This window comes from Cryptomeria japonica, chromosome 7, assembly GCF_030272615.1.
Source record: "Cryptomeria japonica chromosome 7, Sugi_1.0, whole genome shotgun sequence".
NCBI classification, from domain to species: domain Eukaryota; kingdom Viridiplantae; phylum Streptophyta; class Pinopsida; order Cupressales; family Cupressaceae; genus Cryptomeria; species Cryptomeria japonica.
The window spans coordinates 664,086,571-664,112,175 of record NC_081411.1 but is presented as its reverse complement, the minus strand read 5'-3'; the positions used below and the strand labels follow the sequence as shown (position 1 = coordinate 664,112,175).

Genomic DNA, 25,605 nt, shown 5'->3' with positions numbered 1-25,605 from the left:
TTAATAATCAATTTTCTTTACCAAAAATTAACAAAGACCAATAAGGCTAGATTAACAAAGACCAATAAGGCTCAACTTGTCTCTTTTAAGAACACTTGATGGGATACCAACCTTCCATCTTGCTTCTGAAGATAACTTCCATCCATTGAGCAGGGTTGCTCTTCACAACAATCTGCACAAGGATGATTATCTTCCTCACAACTTGAATGACGTAAATGTTTCTTCTCGGAAGGAATATTTACCACAGACTCGGTAACCTCAATGAGATGTTGAATCACATCACATTGATCGCTGTTCAAGCATCGTGATCTTCGTAATTCAACTTGCAGTTTCTCACTCTCTCTCTTAAGAGCCTCCTCAAATCCCAAGTCAGGATACCTACGGGACAGTGATTTCTGCAACATTCCAGCATTCATTATTGAAGATTCTGGATTCAGGATTGCTTGATGAACTTGCTCCTCTTCTTCATCAAGGGTGTATTCTCGCTGGTCCTTCTCAATAGCTTGCAGTCGCTCCTGTGGACACACAATTTTATGGTCAGCATAGGATTAAGTTTATTAATAATGTTCTATGGAATGGATTAAGATTGTTTTCAAATTTTTCAGTTTTGTATCCACTTATCTGAAATCCAAATCCAATTAGATTAAACAAAATGCATGTACAGATGAAAACATTGAAAAGTGATCAAAATTCTAAATTAGATAAGTGGCCATACCATGCATTTTGTGAAATATTAACATGTTGCAAAATGCAAACTATTCTCGTATTGTAATCAATCACAGAACTGTTTATAATATTGGTTCTTGAAACACTATCGCTTGGAATCACTGAGTGAGCTATCAATATTACAGGAACACAGGTCGTAAAAAACATTATATTATTGATTTTCAAAACAAAATGAGCTTTGTCTATTTTCAGCAAAATCTTAAAATAGAAGCTGTAACTGATTTAAGACATATTCGCACATGGTGAGATTGTAACAGAGACAACAACATAAAAACAATTCTAAGGAAGCAATCCCAAGGAACTGCCACAGTGTGCTTAAATAAAAACTGGCAAGAAATGCAAGAAGACAAACCAATTTGGAGCAATGTAAGTGGGTTCATAACAACACAGTGAGTCGTGAAACACTACCAAAGAATTCATGTGGAACAGCAGAGTGTGCTAAGATAAATACTGACAGACATATATGGGAAGACTGTTATTTAAAGGAATTATAGAAGAGCATATACTTCATACACACTGGCAGCCGTACATGGGAACTCAAAATATGTTAATACATTTGTCAACAAAGATAGTAGAGAGCATTCCACGTTTAGGGAAATCACTTAGCATTAACCAAATAAAGTTACTTTTTCCTATGCCATGTTGGGAGTTACCAGAAACGCTAATAACTTGTTTAAATATATGATTCAAAGATAACTGCTTCTTTCTTTTTCCTTATGCCATGTTGGGAGTTACCAAAAACGCTAATAACTTGTTTAAATATATGATTTAAAGATAACTGCTTCTTTCTTTTCGCACTCAAACAAGATTTTTTCTTTTTATGCTAAAGTTACCTAGAGTTAACCGACCATCGACATTGGACCAGAAAATTTGCTGGCAAGATGCCAACTCTTGGTGCAAAATGACCAAACTCTGAAAATAAAAACATGACAAGAATTTAAAATATCAAATTTAAGCATATACATTGCAATCACCATTCTTCAGCTCCAAGCATATTCCCCCTGCTAAAAAGTGGTGATAAAAGCTAATGACTTTGCTCATTTATCCAGCACACTCTTTCGCCTTTTATCATTCTCATCTCTTTAGTTCAAACATGAAAGGGCACCATTGGGTGCTGTTGTGAGCTTTTTCACACATCGCCCCATTGCAAATGGGGACCCTCTCTTTTCCTGCTTTCTAGGGTTTTATTAGTGTCCTATGACCTTCCGCTACAGTTTCACCAAGCCTTGTCCAGTTTTGAGCAATTCAGGCCCTGACGATTGAAAGTTAGTTTTTGCAAATTATGTGATTCCAAAATACGAACACCACCAGAGTGCTTGGAAAGGCCAAAGGACGAAGATCGCAATTGATTTGGACGAATTTGGACAGCTTTCTATTTTTAGAAAGTTTGCTTTTTCCTATTTTTTAGGAAGTTTGGTTTTTGGCATTTTCAGGCCGATCCCCGGTGTGGCTATTTTTATAAAGTTTTTCCTACATTTTAGGGATCCCTGTTTTTTGCTTTTTCGGGATGCAAACCTAGGGTTTACACTTGCACCACTGACCAACTTCGACCGGAACTCGAAAATTCCAAGTTTTGATCTAAAAAGCTAAATCCCTAGATTTTAGGGATCATACTGCTTCAGATGATCCACCTAGGCATGGATTACAAATTTCAAGTTAATCCGGTTAAATTTGATTAAGATGTGAAATTTTGAATTTTTTTCTAAGAATTCTTCTAAGTCTAGCTAACAAGGGTTTTTGCAGGTTCAAATGAGGTCATGTGTTGAAGAGGCCATGATGGCCAACACTCCAAAGTCCGCCATTGTCTTGAAGAAGCTTCGAGGGTGGTCTCCAAAGTCCGCCATTCATGTTGGGAAGGCTATGAGAAGCCTTGCTAGAAGTCCGCCATGAGGAAGCACCTTCCAAAGTCGGCCATGTGTGTGTGGGGTACTCGGGGAGATGCCACCAAAGTCCGCCATGCCTTGAGCCCCCTCCAAAGTCCGCCATTGTCTTGGATAAGCCTTGGGAGAGGTCTTCAAACTCCGCCATAGTCATGTGGAAGACCCCCAAAACTCCGCCCAAGGTCTTCAAATGGTGGAGAAGCCACCAAAGTCCGCCCAAGAGAAGCCTTCAAGGAAGTCTGCCATGCAACTTGGGGAGCCCATGTTGAGAGATGTCCAAAGTCCGCCCAAGGTAGGAAGAGCCTCCAAAGTCGGCCCTAGGAAGAGATGCCACCAAAGTCCGCCATGTCTTGGGACTCTCCAAAGTCTGCCATATGGGAACCTAGTGAAAACTCCGCCCTACCCTAGCACCTTGATGGCCAACCCTCCAAAGTCCGCCATAGGTTAGGAAGACTAAAGGGAGGGAAGTCTAAACTCCGCCATATCGTTGGAGCCACCTCTAAAATCGGCCCTACCCTAGCAAAATGATGGAGAGGTCTAGAAGTCCGCCCATTTTGGAGATGTCTGGAAGTCCGCCCATGTTGGAGATGTCTAGAAGTCCGCCCATGTTGGAGATGTTCTAAAGTCCGCCATAGGGGGTGTGTTCTAAAGTCCGCCCTATGCCTTAGCCAAAAATTCGCCTTAATTGAGCTTTGCTCAAAGTCCGCCCTATGTTGGAGACCCTTTAAACTTTGCCATGCCTTGGAGAGGTAAGGAAAGTTCGCCAAAATTTGAAGATGAAGAAGGTAAGCCTCCAAAAGTCCGCCTACACATGAAAGTCAAACAAAATCAACAAGATGCCAGTGATGTCATCAAAATCCATAAGGATTTTGAACTTGAAGATCAAGATAGAAAGTTTTTGAAGAAGATATTGGAAGACTATTGAATATCTTCAAAATGGAAAGTTTTTTTTGGAAGAATATTGAATATCTTCAAAGTTAAATCCAAAATGGAAAGTTTTTTTGAAAGAGAATATTGGAGGATTATTGGATATTTTCAAACTTAAATCAAAATGGAAAGTTTTTTTTGAGATATTTTCTTATAACTTGGAAACATGCAGTTAAAATTAGAAGTATGAGTTGGAAGATTTTAAAGGTTTCTACTTGAAGATTTAGCCTTGTCTACAAATACTTCATTGTCAACTTCATTATTACACCAAGAAGTTCGAAGTTACTAAGGAAAGCTTAGCGAAGTATTTCAGTTTGAAGATCATCTAGAGAAAGTTTTTGACATTGCTGGAAGTAGGATAACTTTTTTAACAAAAGTTTCACAGATTTTTTGAAAAAAGCAACTAGTATGAGGAAGAATTATCTAGACTTTTCTGAATTTTCTGAGTATTTTGGAAAAAATTCTAGCCTTACTTCTATCCAAGTCGGAGGTGAAATTAAAATTATGAATTTTCTGAATATTTTCCAGGATTTAATAAATGATTTTTTTCGAAAATTTTGGATAAAAGAAAATCATTTTTTTTTGGCTAAATATGAAAATTTTGAAAGTTTTGACACTTGGTGGTAACCACAACCAGCCTTAAGACTGAGGATTTTTGAGGTGAAAATTCAATTTTTTTTGGCTAAGTATGGGAACAAAAAATGAAAATTTTCCAACACTTAGCCATTTCGCAGCCCCGTTATTTTTGAAACTTTGCAAATTATTTTCTAACTTGAAATTTCATTGTTTGTCTGCAGATCCTAGACATTATGAAATTTCAAGTAGACAAAGATGCTCCTCCAAAGTCAAGGATGACTTCAAAATGGAAGAACATCAGCGACACCAACCTCGGACACATCAATTTGAGGGAATTTAAGAAGTGAATGTTTGGTCTGGACAACCTTGTGCCTACCACCATTGTGCGAAAGATGATGAAGAGTGGCATTGTGCATGCTGCTGGCTTCCTCCCCACCATGCAGTGCAATGAACTAGTAGTCGAATGTGCCAAACACTACAACCCCATCAGTAAGGACATTAGCACCTGATGGAAGAGTGCTGGCGAATATCAGTGATGAGGCCATCAGAGAGGCCTTCAGGATCCCAGAGTATCACAACACAATGTATATGACGAAGGACAAATCTGACAGTTTGTACCAGGACCACCTAGAGGAATATGATGCCATAGATAACCATTCCTGGCTAGACAAGCGGAGGAAGGGCGCCTCCAAACTCCAGAGGAAGAGCCTAGTGCGAGCATACTTCAAGGAGGACATTGGGGACATGATTGTCCTGCTCAATAGAATAATGGGAAATCCTCAAGGAGCTCCATTCGAACCCTGGATGTATAATTCCATTAATGAAATAATCAATGGAGTAAAAATGATAGACTGGGCCAAGATGATCAGCAACAACCTAAAAAGCCAACTGAGGAACCTAGAGACGAATAGGACTTTCTTCATGAGTTCTTACCTGTTTTATTCCTTGGCCAGGACCTACAGGTACAGAGGTCTCACTTGTAGAGGAGAAGTTGGGAACAAGGAGAACCGGTTTCTAGTGTATGATTGCTATCCCCAGCTCCACATGGAAGAGAAATTCCATTTCAAAAGAGTGAATGATACCTTCCTGATGCACATTACTCGGACACTCCAAGGTGGGCTGCACCAGAGGCTCTCTCAAGAGTCTATGGACTTCATCGATCGGTTCGGATGTTGGTACATCCAAAATCCAAAATTCACTTACCTCTGAATTCAGGGATTCTTCGGGCCTCCATACAAGCTTCCAGCTTACCCTACCAACCGAGTGGTGTTGCTCGAGGTTGTGAGACAATTGGAGGAGTATATAGTGATTCAAAGGGATAAATAGAAAAAGGCAGGAACATCCTCACTTACAATTGGCAATGGGCTGGAAACATGTCCATCATCACAAGCTGCTGCAACCGCTGAGAAGGAGCTGGTCTGGTATCCCTTCTATCAATACAAGGCAAGAAGGAATTTCGATCCATTCCATAGGATAAAGAAGGTCGAAGGAACAACATTTGAGCACAAACTAGATCTAGAAGACTACTGGGCTAATGCAGCCGATAGCTTCGAGATCAGGAAGAGATTCTGGTCAAGAATCCCTTTGAGCATGGTGAGAGCAACAAAAGTATTCAGAGTTGCCGATCAGGTAGAAGAAACCCTATAACTTCAGCAGCCGGATTTTGAAAAGATGAAAAATGAACCCCTAGTTTTAATAGATTGGACAAAGGGAGAGAAATCAGATCTAGCAGACCTCATGAGGTCGGTGGTTGAGTATTCGAGGTGGTGGACGTCTGAAAAGACAAGGCAGTTGAAGGCCAAAGGTGTGACCTTGACTTACGAATTAATGGGAGTAGATGATACTCTGTCCATCAATCCTTGTACCTCCGTCGGTGATGTTCGAAATCCAGAAAGTGTTGGGTCTCGAAAGAGGAAGGAGTTGGTTGGAAGCTCCACAAAGGTTACAGGGAAAAGGGTTGTAGGTGAAAGAAGAGAGTCCAGCAAAGGCCATTCCATCCTAAGTGTTGCTTCCGTTGTGCCCAATCAGAATGCAACTGGGGAGCAAGAGATGAACATCTGCATGATTGATGATGAAGTAAGAGTGCTTTCTCAACCAGTTAGGGAAGTAGTGGAAGAGGTCATCCAAAGTCCAGACAAAGAGCAAACTGAAGCACCTACAGTCTTCTTGGATAGCATACCAGCAAACCCAAGAGAGGCAGATGATGAGTTTGACCGGAACACTGTAGAGCAATCAACCATTCCGGATTGGCTAAGAGAAAGAATAAAGGCCAAGGTTCCCAAGGAGGCCCGCTCCGAAGAGGTCACTACAGCATTTCTAGAGAAGTTGAATGAGCCCACTATAATTAAACCACCCAAACCCGCCAGGAAGTTTTCCCTAATTCAGAGAGACAGTGTAGGATTCAGGACAGTCCAGATAGCGGTGCCCAAAGAAGGGAAGACTAGAGGCAATGTCACCGCGGATGATTACAAGGTTACCACCATAGAGCTGGGTAAGCCCACCCAGGACCAAGAGGTCCAATATTTTGACAACTCCTGCAATGTTCTAAAGACGAGTCTAGCTTATGAAAGAGAAAAGAGGAAGAAGGTTGAAGAAGAGAACCAGTAGTGGAGGAAGTATGTTCTCCATCTTACCAGGCCACTCAACCGTGAGGTCCCTATTACTCCGCCACAGCCTCTTCAGCAGGGATCAATGAAAGACTATGATGATATGAAGGGCTCATACACTCAAGCAAAGGAATGGATTTCAAACGCTTTGGTGCTTGCTGACACACTAGTAGAAAATTTAGTATCGGCACGAGTCAGCGCTTTTATTGATCGATCGTATCCAGGATCTAGCCTCCAATTGGGAAGAGGTAGATGAAATTCAGAATGAAATACTCCCTCATCTGAAGGTTATTCGAGGCATGTCGAAGAGAAGCTTAGTGGATGCAGGTATCATACAGACAGGAGACAAGTACGACTTCAGCACATGGTACTATACTTTTGTCACTCGGATTGAAGTTCTGAAGAAATCCGAGACCGAGTGCTTTGAGACAGAGGAAAGTGTTAGAGAGATCCTGGGCAAGGTATTCCGTGTGGCGTCAAAGATCTGGAAGAAGGAAGGCCCAAGGGAGAAACATTTACAAGCGAAGAACCTGAGAGCCAGGATTCAGGCAAGCTTCTTCAAGGATTCAGGGATGATTGACAAAGGCGATCTTTCAAAGATTGCAAACTTCCTCTCCATCGATGAGAACTTCCTTACCCAAGCAATTGAGTGGGAAGGCATTCTTGCCAAATGTACCGATGATGTGGACATCATCGACTTCCAAATTGGCGGTTTGCCAAGTGTCACCATGGAGGAGGTCAAGCTCATTGTGTCCAGATACGTTGAATCTTTGAAAGAAGGAAGTGGCCACTCACCTCAGTGAAATTAGCAACTGCGCCACGTGTCACTCTTTCATTCATTTGAGCTGATAGTATTTTGGGAAACCCTAATTAGGGTTTAAGACTTTCAATCTTGGCCCTTGATCGCTGTTTGACCTCGACCATTCATTTATTTTGAAAAACTATATAAGGTTGCCTCCTCTCATTTGGAGAGTGTGAGGTTTTTGATGTATTGTTGCTTAAGGTCGTTTCCAGATAATATATTGCATGTGCGTTGCTTTGTAATCCCTATTGTTTGAATGATTTGCATGGTTTCAAATTCCTCAACACTTAGTTAGAATTAATTTAGATTTGCTTTCATTGTTGTTAATTTGAATGAAGGATTTGATAAGTGTCAATTGATGGTGTATCTCCGCTCATACTTTTGGTAAATGGATGATTTCCACTCTACCATCCAAAGTTAGTCTGAGCCCATCCCCTGTGCATCCCAACATCTCGATCATAAGCACAACCCATTGAAGATTGCACCGACCTTGTGTAGTTGTCCCTAGTGTGGCGAAGCAAGGTTTGGTTTCTCGAGAGCACCCAATTGATACCGTCTCTGGAGTTCGTAGGATTAGATTAGCTTCTTAACCCTATCCTTTTCTCCTTTTCTTTTGAAAGTCTAAATCCCAGAAAATCCTAAAAAAAAGAAGAGCCTAAAATTGCTAAATCCATTTAAGTACAGCAATTCAAGATACTTGTTAAACGTAAGTCCCCCTTGAAATTTCAGCATACACTACCCAAGAAGCTATTCGACTAAAGTCGCTTGTTCACACATATAGACCTTGGAATCAGTAGTGATTTTTCAAGAGAGGATAGGATACCCGATCCTATCCTAATGTTTGGTAGATGATAAAACAAACACCAACAAGTGCATATAAAGACAATTTTTTATATACACAAGTCTTTCCTCTTTTTAACCCTGTTTTTTATGTTTTTTTTCAGCTCCAAGCATATTCCCACTGCTAGAAAGTGGGAGTAAAAGCTCGTGGCTTTGTTCATTTATCCAGCACACTCTTTCTTTTATTGTTTTCATCTCTTTAATTCAAACATGAAAGGGTACCAATGGTGCATATAAAACCAATTTTTATGTACACAAGTCTTTCCTCTTTTTGACCCTAAGTTGTACATTTTTTAATCAACACCATGCCCTTCTGCTTTGATGCAATCTTTTCATATTAGTTGTATTTCCATGGAGGGAAAAGGACAAGTATAGATTATCTTGACCACAATTGGTCTTGCACATTGGAATCATGGCATAGTATCATGGAGTTCATGCTAGGATTCTATAGCTCTTTGTCACTTTGTACTACCATATCATGTTATATTTGAGAAAATTCAAAATGGTAATCTTGAATCAGTTTGTAATTGCACTTTTGGATCATTATTGTATTAGAGTGTGTTCCATCCATGTTTGGGATGCAAATACAACCCTATAATCATGTAATAATGTTCATTTGATTTGAGGTTGTAACTTGAGTTCTAGAAATATCATTATTTGTAAGTCTTGATTGTGTGACATATTTTTTATGGAAAGTGATTTATAGATATTGTTTATGTTATATCATGATATTAAGTAATTTGAATTCGTTGATGGATGGCTGCTTTTATTGATAGTTGTGTTAGCAAAATTAAGCTTGGCCAAATGTTCCCTTGTTGCATTATTGTTATGATGTATATGCATGTGTACTAAAGAAATTTACCTAAACTGGGATATCATCTTTTGTGAAATTTAGAACATTGAATATGATGCTTAAATATATTGAAATGTTTTGTTTCAAACCATTCATTAAAAGCACAAAAATAAAGAAAGCTAAGGCATGCTTTGTGTTAGCCTTTTGGTGTTGTAAATTGCCCACTTTAAATCTTGATTTAGATCCTTACTATTATCAAGTCTGCTGGCTTCCTCTCTTTATTAATTCTGAAATCAGTTATGAAGTTCAATGCTTCCTTGAATGGATTGATTGATCTTCTTCTTGGTTCGATGATCCTTGTGTTGATTCTCCTTAAATATCATTCTTCTCTGCTGAAGGGTTATGTCTTTTGAACTGGCCTCATTTCTTTCCAAGAGTGGCGTCTCTTCCATTTTCTTAATCACCCCTTAACTTAATTGCTGTTCATTAAGAACTCTTAGTGCTACCCCTTCATAATCACTGCTTTCATGGTTATATCCACTGCCTTATCTTTCAAATCAGATGACGTGAGGAGGAGTCACACCTCTTCATCATGTGTGCCCTTTGAAAGAGACACAACCTTCATAATTATCACCTTTTAAAAGAGACACAACCTTTCATAATTATTACCTTTTGAAAGAGTCAAAACCCTTCATTATTTCTGCCTTTTTGAGAGAATCACTCCCTTATTTCCTTCCCATTCCTTCTTCCATTTACTTTTCCTTAATTCCTATGCTCTATACTTTTTCCCCTTCCTCCTTGTCTTCTTTCAAATGAACTCTTCTCCCTTTTATAGCTCATGTTTGAAGGAGTCACAACTCTTCATAGCATGCCTCTTGACTTAATTAACTTGTAATTATAGTATATTATGTTTTATTATAGCATGCCTCTTTACTTAATTAACTTGTAATTATAGTATATTATGTTTTATTATTTATTTATATTTTAATGTAATTATTATTATTTATTATTAAATCCTATTTTAGAAAAGAAACATTACAATATTTGGGTCATAATCAACTTAAATGATTATAGCTAGCAGTGGCATAAGAAGTTGTGTAATCATTATGTTTATCAATCCATGGTAAGGAGCTTATCTTGGACATTAACCTCTATCTTGTAATTAGATTGTGTTATATTGCGAAGAGTTCATAGCAGGCTTGGTATTAAGTGAGATATTATTTAGGAGTTCTGATGCCATTATTTTAGAAATTATACCGATGCCAAATAGATAATACTCATCTTTTCCTAGGCTTGATATCGATGTGAACTTTAATTCATTAAAACAATGAGGTTTTAGATACTTGTGATGTTTGAAACACTAGATGTAGAGTTATATTGAGAAGATATCAAGATGCATGCAATTATGTGACCATTTGGGACATTTTATTGTACTGGCAAAAGGCATGGTGAAGTTCCTTTAATTTCATTTTATCATCCTTGCTTAATGCAATAATGTAATATGCCATATAAGTCTAGAATGGAATTGGGTATGGGGTAAAGGCTTTATATGACCACCTAATATCTACTGACCCCTTAAATAAGAACTTCAATAGTGAATATATTATGTGAATTTCAAATGGGAGTGCTTCCCTAAGGGTTTGTGTGAACCAAGGTAATTTCTTGGAGATTTGGGATGTTCAAGCTAGATTATAAAAAGCCTAGTCCCTATGCCGATGAGACAAACCTTTAAGAGATTTGGGATGTTCAAGCTAGATTAGGAATAATAATGGGTAGACTTTGATTCGAGAACTCAATATCCTTAAGGAAAGTGTTATACTACATATTGCTGAGTTGTAAGCTTGTTTATGTTTTCCTATCTATTGTTAAGTATTATTAATCAAAGAGAATCATTAAGGAAACCTTGGTTATGGGAACTTGTGTGTAAGTCCATGAAAGATTTTGTAAGAACTACTTGTGACTTTGATCTTGTTTGGAAGCAAGCATGTAAGCAATCCTTGTTGGTGTTGGAAATAAGCCACACCCGGACTGACAACGGACTGGTCCAAGAGGGGCCAGTAGCTCAGTGGTAGAGCACTCCAACAGCGTATGGAAGGCCCTAGGTTCGAGTCCTAGCTAGTCCATGTCTCAACATGGTATCAGAGCCAAGTCCAGGCTAGGAGCCCCGAGCACACCAGAGGTGTGGCTTAAGGGGGGGTGTTGGTGTTGGAAATAAGCCACACCCAGACCGACGATGGACTGGTCCAAGAGGGGCCAGTAGCTCAGTGGTAGAGCACTCCAGCAGCGTATGGAAGGTCCTAGGTTCGAGTCCTAGCTGGTCCATGTCTCAACATGGTATCAGAGCCAGGTCTAGGCTAGAAGCCCCAAGCACACGAGAGGTGTGGCTTAAGGGGGGGTGTTGGTATTGGAAATAAGCCACACCCGGACCGACGATGGACTGGTCCAAGAGGGGCCAGTAGCTCAATGGTAGAGCACTCCAACAGTGTATGGAAGGTCCTAGGTTCAATTCCTAGCTGGTCCATGTCTCAACATGGTATCAGAGCCAAGTACAGGCTAGGAGTCCCAAGCACACGAGAGATGTGGCTTAAGGGGGGGTGTTGGTGTTGGAAATAAGCCACACCTGGATCGACGATGGACTGGTCCAAAAGGGGCTAGTAGCTCAGTGGTAGGGCACTCCAACAACGTATGGAAGGTCCTAGGTTCGATTCCTAGCTGGTCCATGTCTCAACAATCCTTGGGCAAATAATGCCCCTATGACCTCAAGTCCATAGGGGAAGGGTTTAGGAAATAACTCCAAGGTTTGGGGTTGTTCCGAAATGTGCCTGACCTTCCCTTTCAAGTACGCTTGTAATGTCCCCTACTAGGTTTAGGCATGTTTTAACCATAATTAATCTATTTCTATATACTTATGACTCAAACTAAATATATTAGGAGACAATTCCACCTTGACATGAATCAAATCAGTGATAATATAATCTTCTTTCAGATATTGAATTGATAATCCAACTTGATTTATAATCTCAGCTTTACTTGTTCTTTCAAATTACTATTTCCATATATATATTCTTATTGTTATTACATTGGTTATCCTTACTCTGATTTATTATAAATCATTTCCATATTTATTAATTATTGGTTATATGAATTATTATATATTATTGCAGAGCAGTTTCTAAAAGATATTATAATAATTATAATTATTATATTAATATCTATTATTATATCAATATCTATATTTATAACCATTATATTAATATCCATATTTATATTATTATTAAATTCTGCATCCGATCATTATCGGGCTTCAAATCTTAAACATCATAATGAGCACATCACCGTGCATACTACTCAGAAAAAGGATACTGCCTGTCACTTAATAATCATTCTGTTCTGAGCTGTTCGATTCCCTTCAAGCTCTTCCAAACTGGAGTAAAGAAAACAATATCCAATATCCTCCTTAATTCTGAAAACTGTAATCTCACATGTGTGTTCTCTTTTGACAATCTTCTACTTATGAGTCTGCTGATAACCTTGTTATATTCATCTAAAAGTCTGATATAATTCTCTTCTCAGCATATACTCTCTTTTCTGAATTATTTTCTCAGCGTTTCTCCTCCCCCCCCTCCAATCAACCTCTGATTGGTTCCTTTATACATAAATCTCACATAACCTTTCATAGAAAGGTTGTATCCCATCAACCATTGAATGTGACTTTGGTTTAATAAAACCATAAATATATGATTTCTTCAGAACCTTAATTATTATAAGGAATAAGACAATTCGGTTTTCATTATAGAAAGCACTTTGAACAGTCAGCCTCTTTTGGTTATCATAGTATGTCTTAACAAGTCATAATGAATCGTATTTCGAAAACCAAATATTCCTTAATGAACATCACTATCATTTCTGATACAGATCATTGGTTACTCCTGCCACCTTGGTGTAGATCGATGCTAGTTGTTTTAATCAAATTGCTGCTTGAGTTATGAGTCTTCCACGTGGAGTCTTGAGGCACTCTTTCATATCTTCATCGTTGACTTCTTCAGGATGTAAATCGTAGTCCAATCATGATGCCAAAACTCAAACAGATTCTACCATTCCACGAGAATCTGATTCTGTTTATTAATAATCTTTATAATAAAATCGTGCCATTTATTAACTGTTGTACATTGTCTTTCAATCACTGCTTGTGTATAAGTGAGTTATCGCTGCTCTTTAATAATATAACTGTTTAGATTTGGAAACCATATGTGACCAATGTCTGAAGACTATCTCCATAGTAGAATCTCTATATTAATTATAATAAGGGAGTACAACATCAGTTAGCAATATTTCATATATAAATTATGTTTATAATATAATATTAATTTATTTTTATTTAAATATTTCAAGAATATTATTAATAATAAATATTAACAAATATTAATAAAATAATTATATTTAATAAATAAATAAATTTCAAATAATTATTTGTCGATAAATATTATATTAATTAATAATAATAATTGTTTCATTTATGCTATATATAACGATCAAAGAGGGATCATGACAACACTTCAATATGATGTTGTAATTTGCATTAGGTAGCTATGAATGAGTTAAAGACACTTGATAAATCATATCTAATAATGATATAAAATTAAGCAAACAAAATCTAATGAGGTGATCAACGTGTATTCTTATTTGCAAGGGATGGCTGCCCGCTCTCAAGATACACCTAGATTTGTGTTGAGCAGAGGATTGGATTTCTAAGGGTGCCTTCGCCAACTACAAGGGTAAGTATTACCACCATGGTATGGCATTTTATTTAATATTAATGTATGGTTTAACCATGTCTAATAATTTCAAATAATAATTGTTTGAAGTAAATAGACTTTGATTCCTTATGAGCTTGTATGGATTTATGTATTACTTATGTGTTGGTAAATTGTCCCAAGACCTTGAAGATAATTGAATAGTTTACCAGATCCATTTCAAGTAAAGTAACCGGATTAATCAGCCATGATATAAACCCTTCCCATAACATGTTTTGATCTATGTCCAAATACTTTCTAATGTCACAATGCTGAATTGAGAAAGGTATAGGAATTGATTTCTCAAACAACACAACACTAGTGGAATAAGGACTCTTTGAGAGCACTTATTGATGCTCCAAATTGACCACAATCAAGGAGCTTGCTCTGTCCAGAAGTTGTTTAGTCATACCCCATAAATAGCGGGATAATTTATGCCACTGGCATACAGACCTGTAATGTCCCTTATTTGTAGGCTGTCAATTCCCAAAGGGAAACATACATTACTACCTACCATGTTACAGATATTACGAATTAATGACTAGGGTTGCTCATAGTACAATCAGACATTGTCCTTATTCAGGCCTAATCTTAATCCCTTTCTAATTTCTAATCCTGGATGGGAGACTTGCTTGTCTTGGGCACGATGATAACATCTCCCTATTGCAGCCCAGATTACCAGAAGCTCAGTCTATTCACCCTTGGAGCATGCAGCCCAGAATTCAAGATCATGAGTTCTTTCACCCTCGGGGCTCATCTATCATGAGATGGTTTTATTCCGCCTCTCCCTAACAGCATCACACCACTCCTTGAGAAAAAGGAATTAGAACTGGTCAAGAGCTTGGGACTGTAAATATGTCAATATCTTGTTGTACTATGAATATATATGAAATTAAGTATGTCTGTCATACATATTGCATTCTATATTAATATTACTACTAAATTCTGCATAAAAATGTTATCAGGCTTCATATATTAAGCATACATATTAAGCACATCCCCATGCATACCACCAAGAACAAGGATGTTACTGCCTGTAACTTAATAACAGTTCTGATCTGATCTGATCCATGGTGATGTCACTAGATGCTTTCGATTCCTTTCCTTTATATCTCTCAATGTGAGGGAGAGGTCACACCTCTTCATCATGTATGCCCTTTGGCAAGAGACACACCCTTTCATCATTAGCACCCCTTTGAAAGAGGGCAACTCTTCATTATTTCTGCCCTTTAAAAGGGACACAACCTTTCACAATCAAATCTGCACTTCTGATTCCCAAATTATCCCTCCTTCAAATGAGTTCTCCTCTCCCTTTTATACCTCATATTTGGGACAGTCACAACTTATCATTTCATGCCTTTTGACCATTCATTAACTATAATCAAATTTTAACTATATTTAATTATATTCTTTCATATTTTAATTTTATTTTTATTTTTATTCTTTTGTATTTTAATTTCAATATTATTATTCATTATTAAATTATATTTCAAAGTGGGGACATTGCAAGATCTTAGGGCTAGTAGCATGTAGGTGATGGATGCCATGTGTAACTCTAAATGCTTATAGTAGGTTTCTACTAGTGACAAGCAAGTTTTAGAGCCAACAACATACAAGCGTGGTTGCCTAGTGTTACTCTAGAAACCTGGATGGTTTTAGCTAATGGTATGCAAATCTTAGGGCTAGCAAAATGTAGGCAATGTTTGCCCAATGTTATGCTAAAGGATTGAATGGTTACCATCAACGACATGTGAGCCTTACAGCAACGTGCAGGCCTTAAATTGGCATGCAAGCCTTACACATAAAAGCAATGGATGCCAAGATCTACCCGTCTCAAGAGTTCAGCATTAGCATCAACATATCATGCGGTGTTGGCCTAATAAGGGATATTCTAGTTAGAATATTAATTCAAACTGTGTGATTGATAGTATATGTGATAGCCTTGGGTCTTTGGTATAGCCATAAGACATCTTGATTATGTAAATTGTATAGTGGTTTGATGACCTAGATGATTAACGAGTTGCGTGAATCTTCTTATTGACCTTAGGTATTGTGAGCATTGTTATGCATGTCCCCTTGTTATTGAGGACATCTAGTAGTATGGGATGCTTGATTGTCATCATAGATGACAGTGGATTGGAAAATGGATAGGACCTACAATGTAGTATGGGATGCACAGACATTCCTTTTCCCAATGAGATCTACTTGCGGGTTTCTATGTTAGTGAATCAGGTAGTTTGATGATGCATACAATAGGTTGCATTCACTTCCCTTGTGTAAATTGACCTTTAGGTTACCATGTGAAGTATGTGTGGATTGTTCACAATGGATATAGGTGATGTATGCTTGAACTAGTTGCTATTGTACTTGTGTTGTGTATAAGCTAGTCATTGTTGCACCTATGATGTGTGTATGAGCTAGTAATTGTTGTACCTATGATGTGTGTATGAGCTAGTAATTTCAGATTGTTTTATACTTGCACTCTCCCTAGCAATCCCTATCTCTACCTTCCAAATTTTGAAAGATATCTACGAACAAACCTTTTTTGGGGGAATATCATTTCTACAATTCTTCCATTTTTTCTTCTATATACACAATTCTTCCACAATAGACCAATAATCTATGAACTTTCCAATCACACTTTTGCTAGTTAGAAATCTTATCTTTGGTTCCATCAATTCATCTTCATTCACCAACGTTAGGGTTACAATCCATAAGTGAGGGTATGGATCATCCCTACTAATAGAAAAGTTGTGTCGAGTGGTACATGAAAGTTTTGCCTCCAACAAATGGCTAAAAGAGAGTTGCCTCAGTCTTTTATTAAAGAGAATTTTTCCCAACGTTTGCCAAAGAGAAGTGATGAGAAATCTATTCTCCTACTTGCCTCTGAAGAGAAAAAAAAGAAGCCATTTCGTGGTGAAGGATGTTGGGCATTGTTCCAAAGAAATTTCTAGTTTGTTAAATTTTCATTTTCAGAGAGGGCTGCTACAATGATTGTTCTGGTGCAGTTTTATTAATGCTACAAAAAGGGCAAGGCATGAGTGAGTTAGGTTAGTATTCACTCAATAAAGTTGTGTTTTGTTTATATGTTGAATGATAACTATGTTGTGTGTTATCTACAACACCCAATTCATTTTCGCACGTATGAACATTACAGTAATAAAATATTTCCTTCCTTTCACATCTCCTTCTATTCTCTCTTTTATAAGCCAAATTTCTAAATACCAGCCAATGTTCCTACAATGATTTTCTAATATCCTTGAACAATGTTGAAGGCCTCTTCATTCTTGACAACAAGAGCTGATTATAACTGGGTTGAAGGCTGTAACTCATGTATTCTATAATAGAAGAGCAAGAAAGACTTCCAAAACAAACTTCTATTTCATTATAATGCAGCTCAAGTTCCAAAGAGAGTAATATGTCAAGACAACTTTATATATGCAGTAATATTTATCATAATAGTGTTGTACTTACATGGTAACAAAACAGCAAATTAAAAAGTGCAAATGGAATTCAATTACATGGGTTTTAAAATAGGAAAAACACAACAAATTAAGACACTAAATACTCATTAAAACATGGAATTAAAAAAATTTGTAATGAGGCAATATGGGCACAATGTAGCGTTCAAGTCACAACATTACCAAGGTTCAAACCCCTACTAGGCTACTAAACTCAAAGAACATGTGCCTTCAATAGATGGTTGTGCTCGCAGGCTATGGGCCTTCATTGGGCCATTGAGCTTGTGGGTTTGAAAAAGGTGATGATGCCCTAGGGACTGAGGCCCCTCAATAGTGATCTCCTCAAACAACGTTTTTCTACGATCCTTTAACAATGTCGAAGGCCTCCTCATTCTTGACAAACAAGAGCCAATTATAACAGGGTTGAAGTCTGCAACTCATGTAATTAAAAAAACTGTAATGAGCTGATAAGGGCACAATGTAGTGGTCAATTCACAACATTGTTGTGGTCTCACATGCTATGGGCCTTTTCTGAGCCACTGTGTTCATGGGTTTAAACAAGGTGATAATGCCTTGGGGACTAAGGCTCCCCAGTAGTAGTCTTAGCGATAAAGCCATTGGTAAGAGATCCCCCCATAAGTGATCTCAATCAAACCAGAGTAAAAACTTAAGTTTACCAAACCAAATTACAAAATAGTAATGTTTTTCATGCCAAATAGAGTGAGTAGAAAGAAGAACGAAGTCCAAACTTTAATTAAGAAAAATAAATATTCAATGTTGCTAATTACTTTCAAATTCTCCTGAAGTATCAATTTTCCAGTCTTGGGGTGCATATTGTCATAGACTCATAACTTGTATACAAAACATTATTGGAAAAGACAACATTCAAATAGCCTCTAAGGCAGCCATGACAAGATATGTGAAGCGGAAGTCAATGCCCCTACATCTGCAACCATTTGCTCCAAACTAGCATGGTTACAATCATCCATAACCTCATTCAAGATATCCAAATATTCTTCATCAAATGTAAGCTCCTCATTGGCTGCGATCCATTCCAAATTTGGATCAATCTCATCTAGATCAACTGGTTGATCATGTTAAACCATACCTGAAAATAGCCCTAAATTGATGATTACAAAATGTCTGCTTTGATGTTCATGACCACCCAGGAAAGTCTGAAAATTTATTCACCTGCTGCCTGAAAGCGAAAAAATGAATTTTGCAGGGTTTTTAGGGAAAAAAAAAAACAATTGCCACAATTTTGATAAAACCACCCAGTTAACAATGTCCTAAACATCTGTTTTCAAAGTTTCGCCTTTTTTTGACAGTTTTACCCAATTTGACCCAGTTTTGACCAGTGTTGACTCGTTCATAGAATAACCTAGGCAAAATGGTTCTAAATGGCACAGTATAGGTGGTAAGTGCCAGGTGTCCACAGTTAGCTGTGGATTTCCCCAGGTTTTGCTACTTAGATATATATCATAAAATTACCGTGTGCTGAGAATTGAATTATATGAATATACCCTCATCAAGAGATCAAACTAGTCATATTATCTGACTTGATCTAGAAAAAGTGGAAATTAGATATCTGGCACCTTAATTAATGGGACATAGTTAACCAAATTGCAGCATATGCAGCATTATCTATAGTAACTTTACATCTGGACACAGAATGGACTTTACAAACAATATTGGTACTGAATGTAACTTGAAATAAGATGCCTAAGAACCTATAGTAGATTGGTATAAGAAAGAGGATTTAACAGAATGATATCAAGACATGTCTCAAAAATGGTGAGTGGTTAAGCAAACAAAGTTGGGACAGTCATTGTGTATAATAGATTTGAAACTGAATACAGAATGGAACCTCCAACATACATATTGATGCCCAATGTATGTAGTCATGTGATGTCCCCATTTCCAATGACCTAATTTTGCCCAGTCGCTGATTACTGATTTGCAGATCTGCAAATTTTTGGTTTGCTATCTTGTTCTTCCCTCTGCTCTAAGTTGAATAATGTTTCCTTTATACTTTATTGGTGAAAGAGTTACCACCTTTCACAAGGATTGAGGAACCACCTTTCATAAAAATGGAGTCCCCACTTTTCATTGCCACCTTTGAGAATAATATATTATTCTCCAGACTAATCTCCCTTGGATCCCTTACTCAAATGAACCTTCTTCCCTTTATATCTCCCAATGTGAGGGGGAGGTCATACCTCTTCATCATGTATGTCCTTTGGCAAAAGACACAACCTTTCACAATTCCCCGCTTTGAAATAGTACAACCCTTCATAATTTCTGTCCTTTGAAAGAGACACAACCTAACCTTTCACGGTTACCACATCTTTCAACTCTTCATCATTTCTGCCCTTTGAAAGAGACACAACCTTTCACAATTAGCACCCTCTTGAAATAATGCAACCCTTCATAATTTCTGCCATTTGAAAGAGTCACTTCCTTATCTACTTCCCATTTCTTTTCTTCTTCCATTAATCTTTCCTTCATTTACATGCTCCCCTCCTTCTCCATGTCATGCCTCTTGACCTTTCATTAAAACTTAATTAACTTGTAATTATATAATATTATATTTTGTTATTATTATTTTATATTTTAATTTTAATATTATCATTTCTTATTAAATACTATTTCAAAGTGTGGACATTACAAGTCACTACAGCTGGCCATGATGGCCATGCTGATTGATGGAAGATTGATCATTTGCAAATCAAGTGACAATGCAAACACTCCAAAGGAACAGCTCAGATATTAAGAATGCCGACAGCCTGCTTGGAGCAATTTGTCTATCATTTTGTTTGCTCTTTTGGCTTTATAAATAGATTGATTGTTGTCCTCCAAGACATTGTAAGGATGCAAAAAGTATCATAACATAATTGGACAAGAAAAAGTGGGTTTGGGGTTCTGAATTTAAATATTCATAGTAATATAAGGAAACAGATTCAAATTCTCAGGAGGAGGCCAAAGTAATTTCCAAAAAATATTGAACATGCTACACAGTGGTTTGACTTGAAATACCAGTGACTGAAAAAATGCATAGCTACTAATTCATACATTTTCATTGAGATGACAAAACCCTGGGAAAGAAACCAGCTAGTTAAACAAGCAAACAGAACACGGAGTAATTGCTGTCCAGAGCTCCAGTTACAGGTCTCTTCACTTAAAACTTCCCTTTGTTTCCATCTTCAAGGCACAAGTTCAAATCTGGAGAGGGCACGGTATGTAGACCTCCAGGCTAAGTACAATCGGGTTTCATTTGCACCAGATGAATGGGCAACAGGAATCTCCCTTTAACTTTCTAAACCCAACCATTATTTTCCCAAACCCCCTGTAAAACACTAGGATGCCATAAATGTTCATGTGACATGACCATGAAACTGAATCTCTTACTATAGCTTTGACCAACATAATTAAAGCAACATGTCGCTCAAATACAGCTTCTATCGGCATGATGGCACAACTACTCTATGTGTGTGAAGAAACAGTAGTTAGGTGTTTAGTAAACCTAAACTATGTACCAGATTCGATCTAAAACATCAGATTAAACAGTAGGTAAGATCATCTGTCACCAATTTCTTTTCTCGTGCAGGAAGCCCACCAACCCTATATCATTTCATCAATAAATACTGATTAATATAATAATCAAATTGGCAAGCGTACGAGAGAGACTGCAATCTGTGCCTGACCTGCAGACTGTACATACCACATCTGCTCACGGATAGTTACCTTTTCGGATGATAATGCCCCATCGCACACTCTATTTAAATCCCAGGGAAAAAAAAGCACCCGTCGATTTGTTTCGTTTTGTCACCTACCATCAGTAACGGTCCCCTTAGTTAACGGAGGATTTTAGTATTTAAAAGACGTCAAAAATAAGAAAAACGTTATGCATCAGCCACCTACTATGGAGCATTCCGTCAAAATAGTCTCCAAAATAGATTGGATACTAAAAGGCCCCCGTGAAAAGTTTCAACGTAGTTACGCACTGCTCATTGATTGTAGTTTTAGTCAAAACATACAAAGGTCGACAATGGTCTCGGTCGCACGAACAAATTGATGATAATAATCCACTCAATAGGGCCCCACCACGTAGACAACGATGCTGTCCATAGATGGAGGGAAATGACAGCCGGGACCCGCTTGCAAAATTTAACAACATTACATAACTTGATCATTTGTATGGAATACAAAGAAAGGGAGCTTCCACCGACATTATTATGGAGTAATATAATTTTAAAGTACGGACATCTAATATGAATATCCTGTCAAACAGAATGAAATGATTAGGACAAAGACAGCATGAGGGGGAGCCGCTAAAAAAGAGGTGTATAATGATTAGGACTAAGACAGCATGAGGGGGAGCCGCTAAAAAAGAGGTGTATGCCAGTTAGTCTATCCCTTCTTCCTCAAACCAACCATGTATTCCATCCGAAAACTGTGTGGATGTTTTAGCATGGAATATGGCGGTCCATAATATATTAATAACCCCCTCCTTATGTTGTTTGTTGGGAAAATGTAATGGGTAAAAACCGGCATTTACCTACCGTATGTCATCCGTAAAAGTTCCATTTCAGAGAAACGGTATGTCATCCGTAAAAGTTCCTTTATAACAGAAGTCTTTGCTAGGAAGAATTATTATTTAGTTCAAAAAGTTGCTCAAAACTGTCATATTGACTAACAAACACGCAATCCAGTGGGTACCTAAATCCAGTCGTTCCAACCAGTCAAAGAAAGATCTGGAGTCTACTGCTCACCAGGTTATGGGAGCAACAAAAGGCTTAAACACTACACACGAAAACGGGAGAAGTGCAAATCAAATTTAATTATATATAAATACATTTGCACTGTTTCAAGGGTAAAAATAGTCTTCGGGATAGACAATTGAGTTAGAATGTGATATAGTTGTTCAGTAAAACAGTGGGAATTGATGTTGGCTATGACAGCTAAGTGTGGACAAGCAGCGAAGGCCCGGAGACTTCAAAAAATATAACTGTGGAGTTTTTGTTTGTTTGATTTTACTAATAACAAAAACCTTCTAAAAAATTCATTAAGCCATATTCCATTTCTCCAAATTAATAAATCTCTGAAGATATCCAGAGAATCTCGGCTGACACTTGAGTTTTATGGATCTAGGAGGATTTGAAGCAACTGTGAACGGCAAGGCATAAAACTTCCTTCCATACAGTTTTCTAATATACTAGGAACTGAATAGAACGCCACATAATAACAATACATTCCCACTCCTGCTAATGAAGAGCCACATATACTGCTTGACCTTAATAACAGGAATTAAAAATAAAAAGAATGGCGTAAAATAATAGGAAAGTTGAGTTTTAGATAATGACCTTGACTCTGTAATTGTCGACAAGGCTGATGAGAGGAATAAGCTTCAAATATCTATCAATTTCCACCTGCGCTGTCTTGAACTGGAACACAATATTCCACCCCATTGCCAGTAAATACAGATAGCTCCTATTCTGGCAACTATCCACGAGAACATAAGACCTCCTGAGAGCATCTTCGAGCTGCTCCAGAGGCTCCCTGGTTTCAGAATATTTCTTCAACTCGGTAATCTTAAGCTGTTCCAGCAGATTCCCAATAAGCTTTAGGTGCTGAGCAAACTGACGGCAATTCTTTTTATGCATCCGTGCATTGCTGGCCGCCTTCACGATCAAGGCAATCAGTCTAACCGCGTCGAGCCCTGTCAACTGTGCGACGTTGGCCAGATCGCCCATATTTTCCCATGGAATTCCTACCCTCATCACTCAAACCCTTTCAAAACAATCAAAGCGGCTGCTTTGTAACAGATCCTCAACATCACAGCATTTATAATACTTAAACACCCTGAATCTGTGTTACATTTCATTAAATGCTTCCTGATCTGATCAAAATACTCTATAGAACAAAACTCTCCGTTGAAGTCACTCAAAAAATTCGTCAAAATGTGACCAAACGAACCTGAAATGTAAGCTACACACCTCAAATTTATGCAAAAACACCTAATCCATTCCGATCCTCTTTAGCAATAGGTATTTATGTGAAAGCTCAAGCGCATATAGGAAACATGAGAAAGCGACTCTTCCCAGCTAAGCAAATTTCATTAAATGCTGCCAAACGCACTGAGATTTCTGTAATGAAGCTAAATATACTCAAATTTATGCAAATTAACAAACCCCAAATGCATTCACGATCCAAGCATGGTTAGATGCAAAAGGCGCCAGGCATCGGGGAGCTCTGAAGGAATTTTCTTTGCTTTCCTCAAATAGACCTCCACCTCCAATCCCCTGCACATTTATAAATCATATCAAACAAATTTAAAGAATAGTCAAATAGGCAAGGCTACACTATAATTTAGCTCTACTTGCTTACATGTTAAATCAGGAACAGTACAATATCTATAGCTTAAATAAAAAGCTGCTGACACAAGCTCAGATTTGAGAAAAGTGAGATGTTAAACGCAAAACAAGAAATGATCCATGCATTATAACAGTTTACCAATTCTGCTTTACGGAATGCCTAGTTAATCTTGAAATTTCTTTCAAAAATGTGACACAGATTATTCCCAAAGCCTTACAACTCAAACCATTTTTTAAGTATTTCTCTTAAACATCTCGGAGCTTTCTAAAACGCCAGAAAACGCAAAAAAAAGTACGCTAACAAATATCTATAGCTCAAATAAAGAGCCGCTCACACAAGCTCAGATTAGAGAAAAGCAAGATGCTCAGCACAAAATAAGAAATGATCCATGCATATTATATGCAGAACACTAAAACAGAGGAACAATTCTTCGTAATGGAATGCTTAGCTAATACTGAAACAGATTTATCTGAAGTAACAACTCAAACCATTTTTCTCAATTTTCTAAATATCTCAAGAGCAGACATCAATGAGCTCTCTGAAAACACCCGAAAAAAGTACTCTCACAAACAAACCAAAAACTCAAAATTCCATTCAAAAGAATATCCAACCTTCCGAAAGAAGCAACAATGTCTTCAATCTCATACGCTTTAACACCTCATACATTAATAAAACTAATTAAAACCATTCTAAATTTCTCATACGAATTGCTCTCATCAAACCATTCTACTTCACAAATAGCATCAGCCGTACAATCTCTCCGTATATAAACAGAAGCCCACAAAATTTCCAAGTCCAGAAGCTCAGATTTACAGTGAAAAGAAAACGAAAAAAAAAACATAAATCCACTGCTAAAAACTGCTTCCCAGTTCACATTACATACAATGTGCTCAAACTTAAAGAGACTCAAAACCGCGACGTACCTCTTCGTTGAGCTGCGAGAAGCGTTCCGTTAACTTCCTCCCCTTTCGCTATCGCTACATTGCACCACTGTTTATATTTCCCGTAATGCTTTAAAATGCGTTTTTCTTTATGTTTTCCTGCACAGCGCTGCTGTACGCTCGCTCTTTTTCCTCCGGACTCAAAGCTTTTATAAAATAAGTCATATTCACTGTCGGAAATCCATCAACGCCTTTGGTAAAGGCTTGTGGCATTCCACCGACGTGAATTGTATAATAATATTTAACATGGTAGGTACAGTTTATTCGGTTATTTAATTACAAATAATCCATCTAATTTTTAATTAAAAAATAATTTCTTTAATTTAATTAGTTGAGTAGAATTAATAAATATGACATTGTGTTACATCCATCCAAATTTTTAAGTCTTTTTATGGATGTCGTAGATAACTAAGAATTTAGGTTCTTTTCATATAAATCTTCAGATTGATTCTTGTGAGTCGAATTTACTTGATGATCATAACTTGGGAACCATTACAATCATCCCCAAAAACTAGTCTCGCCAAAGTCACCCCACTTGATAGTAAAATGTACATCCAAAACAAAGAAAGTGGACATTGCACTAAAACCTGACACAACCCAAAAAACCAAAAAAAAAAAATCTATATATCCTTCAATCCTTTAATTAAAAACTCAATTATGAGAACAACCTTCACCCAAGACAATCTCTTTATTCCCATTTCCTTTTAAATGGCTTATAATTTAAGCTTGTTGATAGGAGATCCATACATATTCCCTTGTGGCCGCCACTAGGGCCTTGGAACCTTTTCCATCATGTGATCCTTTTTTAACTTTAGCTGTGACTTGAAGTGGGTGGGGCATTAATAAGATATCTGGAATTAATAATGAGTTTTGTTTTTTGTGTTG

The 25,605-nt window shown here is 37.5% G+C and overlaps 1 protein-coding gene across 3 annotated transcripts in view; it reads right to left on the bottom strand.

Annotated features, from left to right (window-relative positions):
• LOC131071180 (protein MID1-COMPLEMENTING ACTIVITY 1) overlaps positions 1 to 24,900 on the bottom strand; it is a 44,729-nt gene extending 19,829 nt beyond the window's left edge. The window contains exons 1-3 of one of the 3 annotated variants that reach the window (XM_058006896.2): positions 24,703 to 24,900; positions 22,768 to 23,706; positions 112 to 515 (exon numbers count right to left, since the gene is read on the bottom strand). In XM_058006896.2, the coding sequence (XP_057862879.1) occupies positions 112 to 515; positions 22,768 to 23,184 (821 nt within the window). In that variant the 5' untranslated portion in view covers positions 23,185 to 23,706; positions 24,703 to 24,900. Of the gene's footprint in view, positions 1 to 111; positions 516 to 22,767; positions 23,707 to 23,917; positions 24,342 to 24,390; positions 24,661 to 24,702 lie in introns of those variants that run through there. The other 2 variants (XM_058006897.2, XM_058006898.2) reach the window with 2 other exon arrangements.
• Between the last annotated feature and the right edge of the window lie 705 nt (positions 24,901 to 25,605).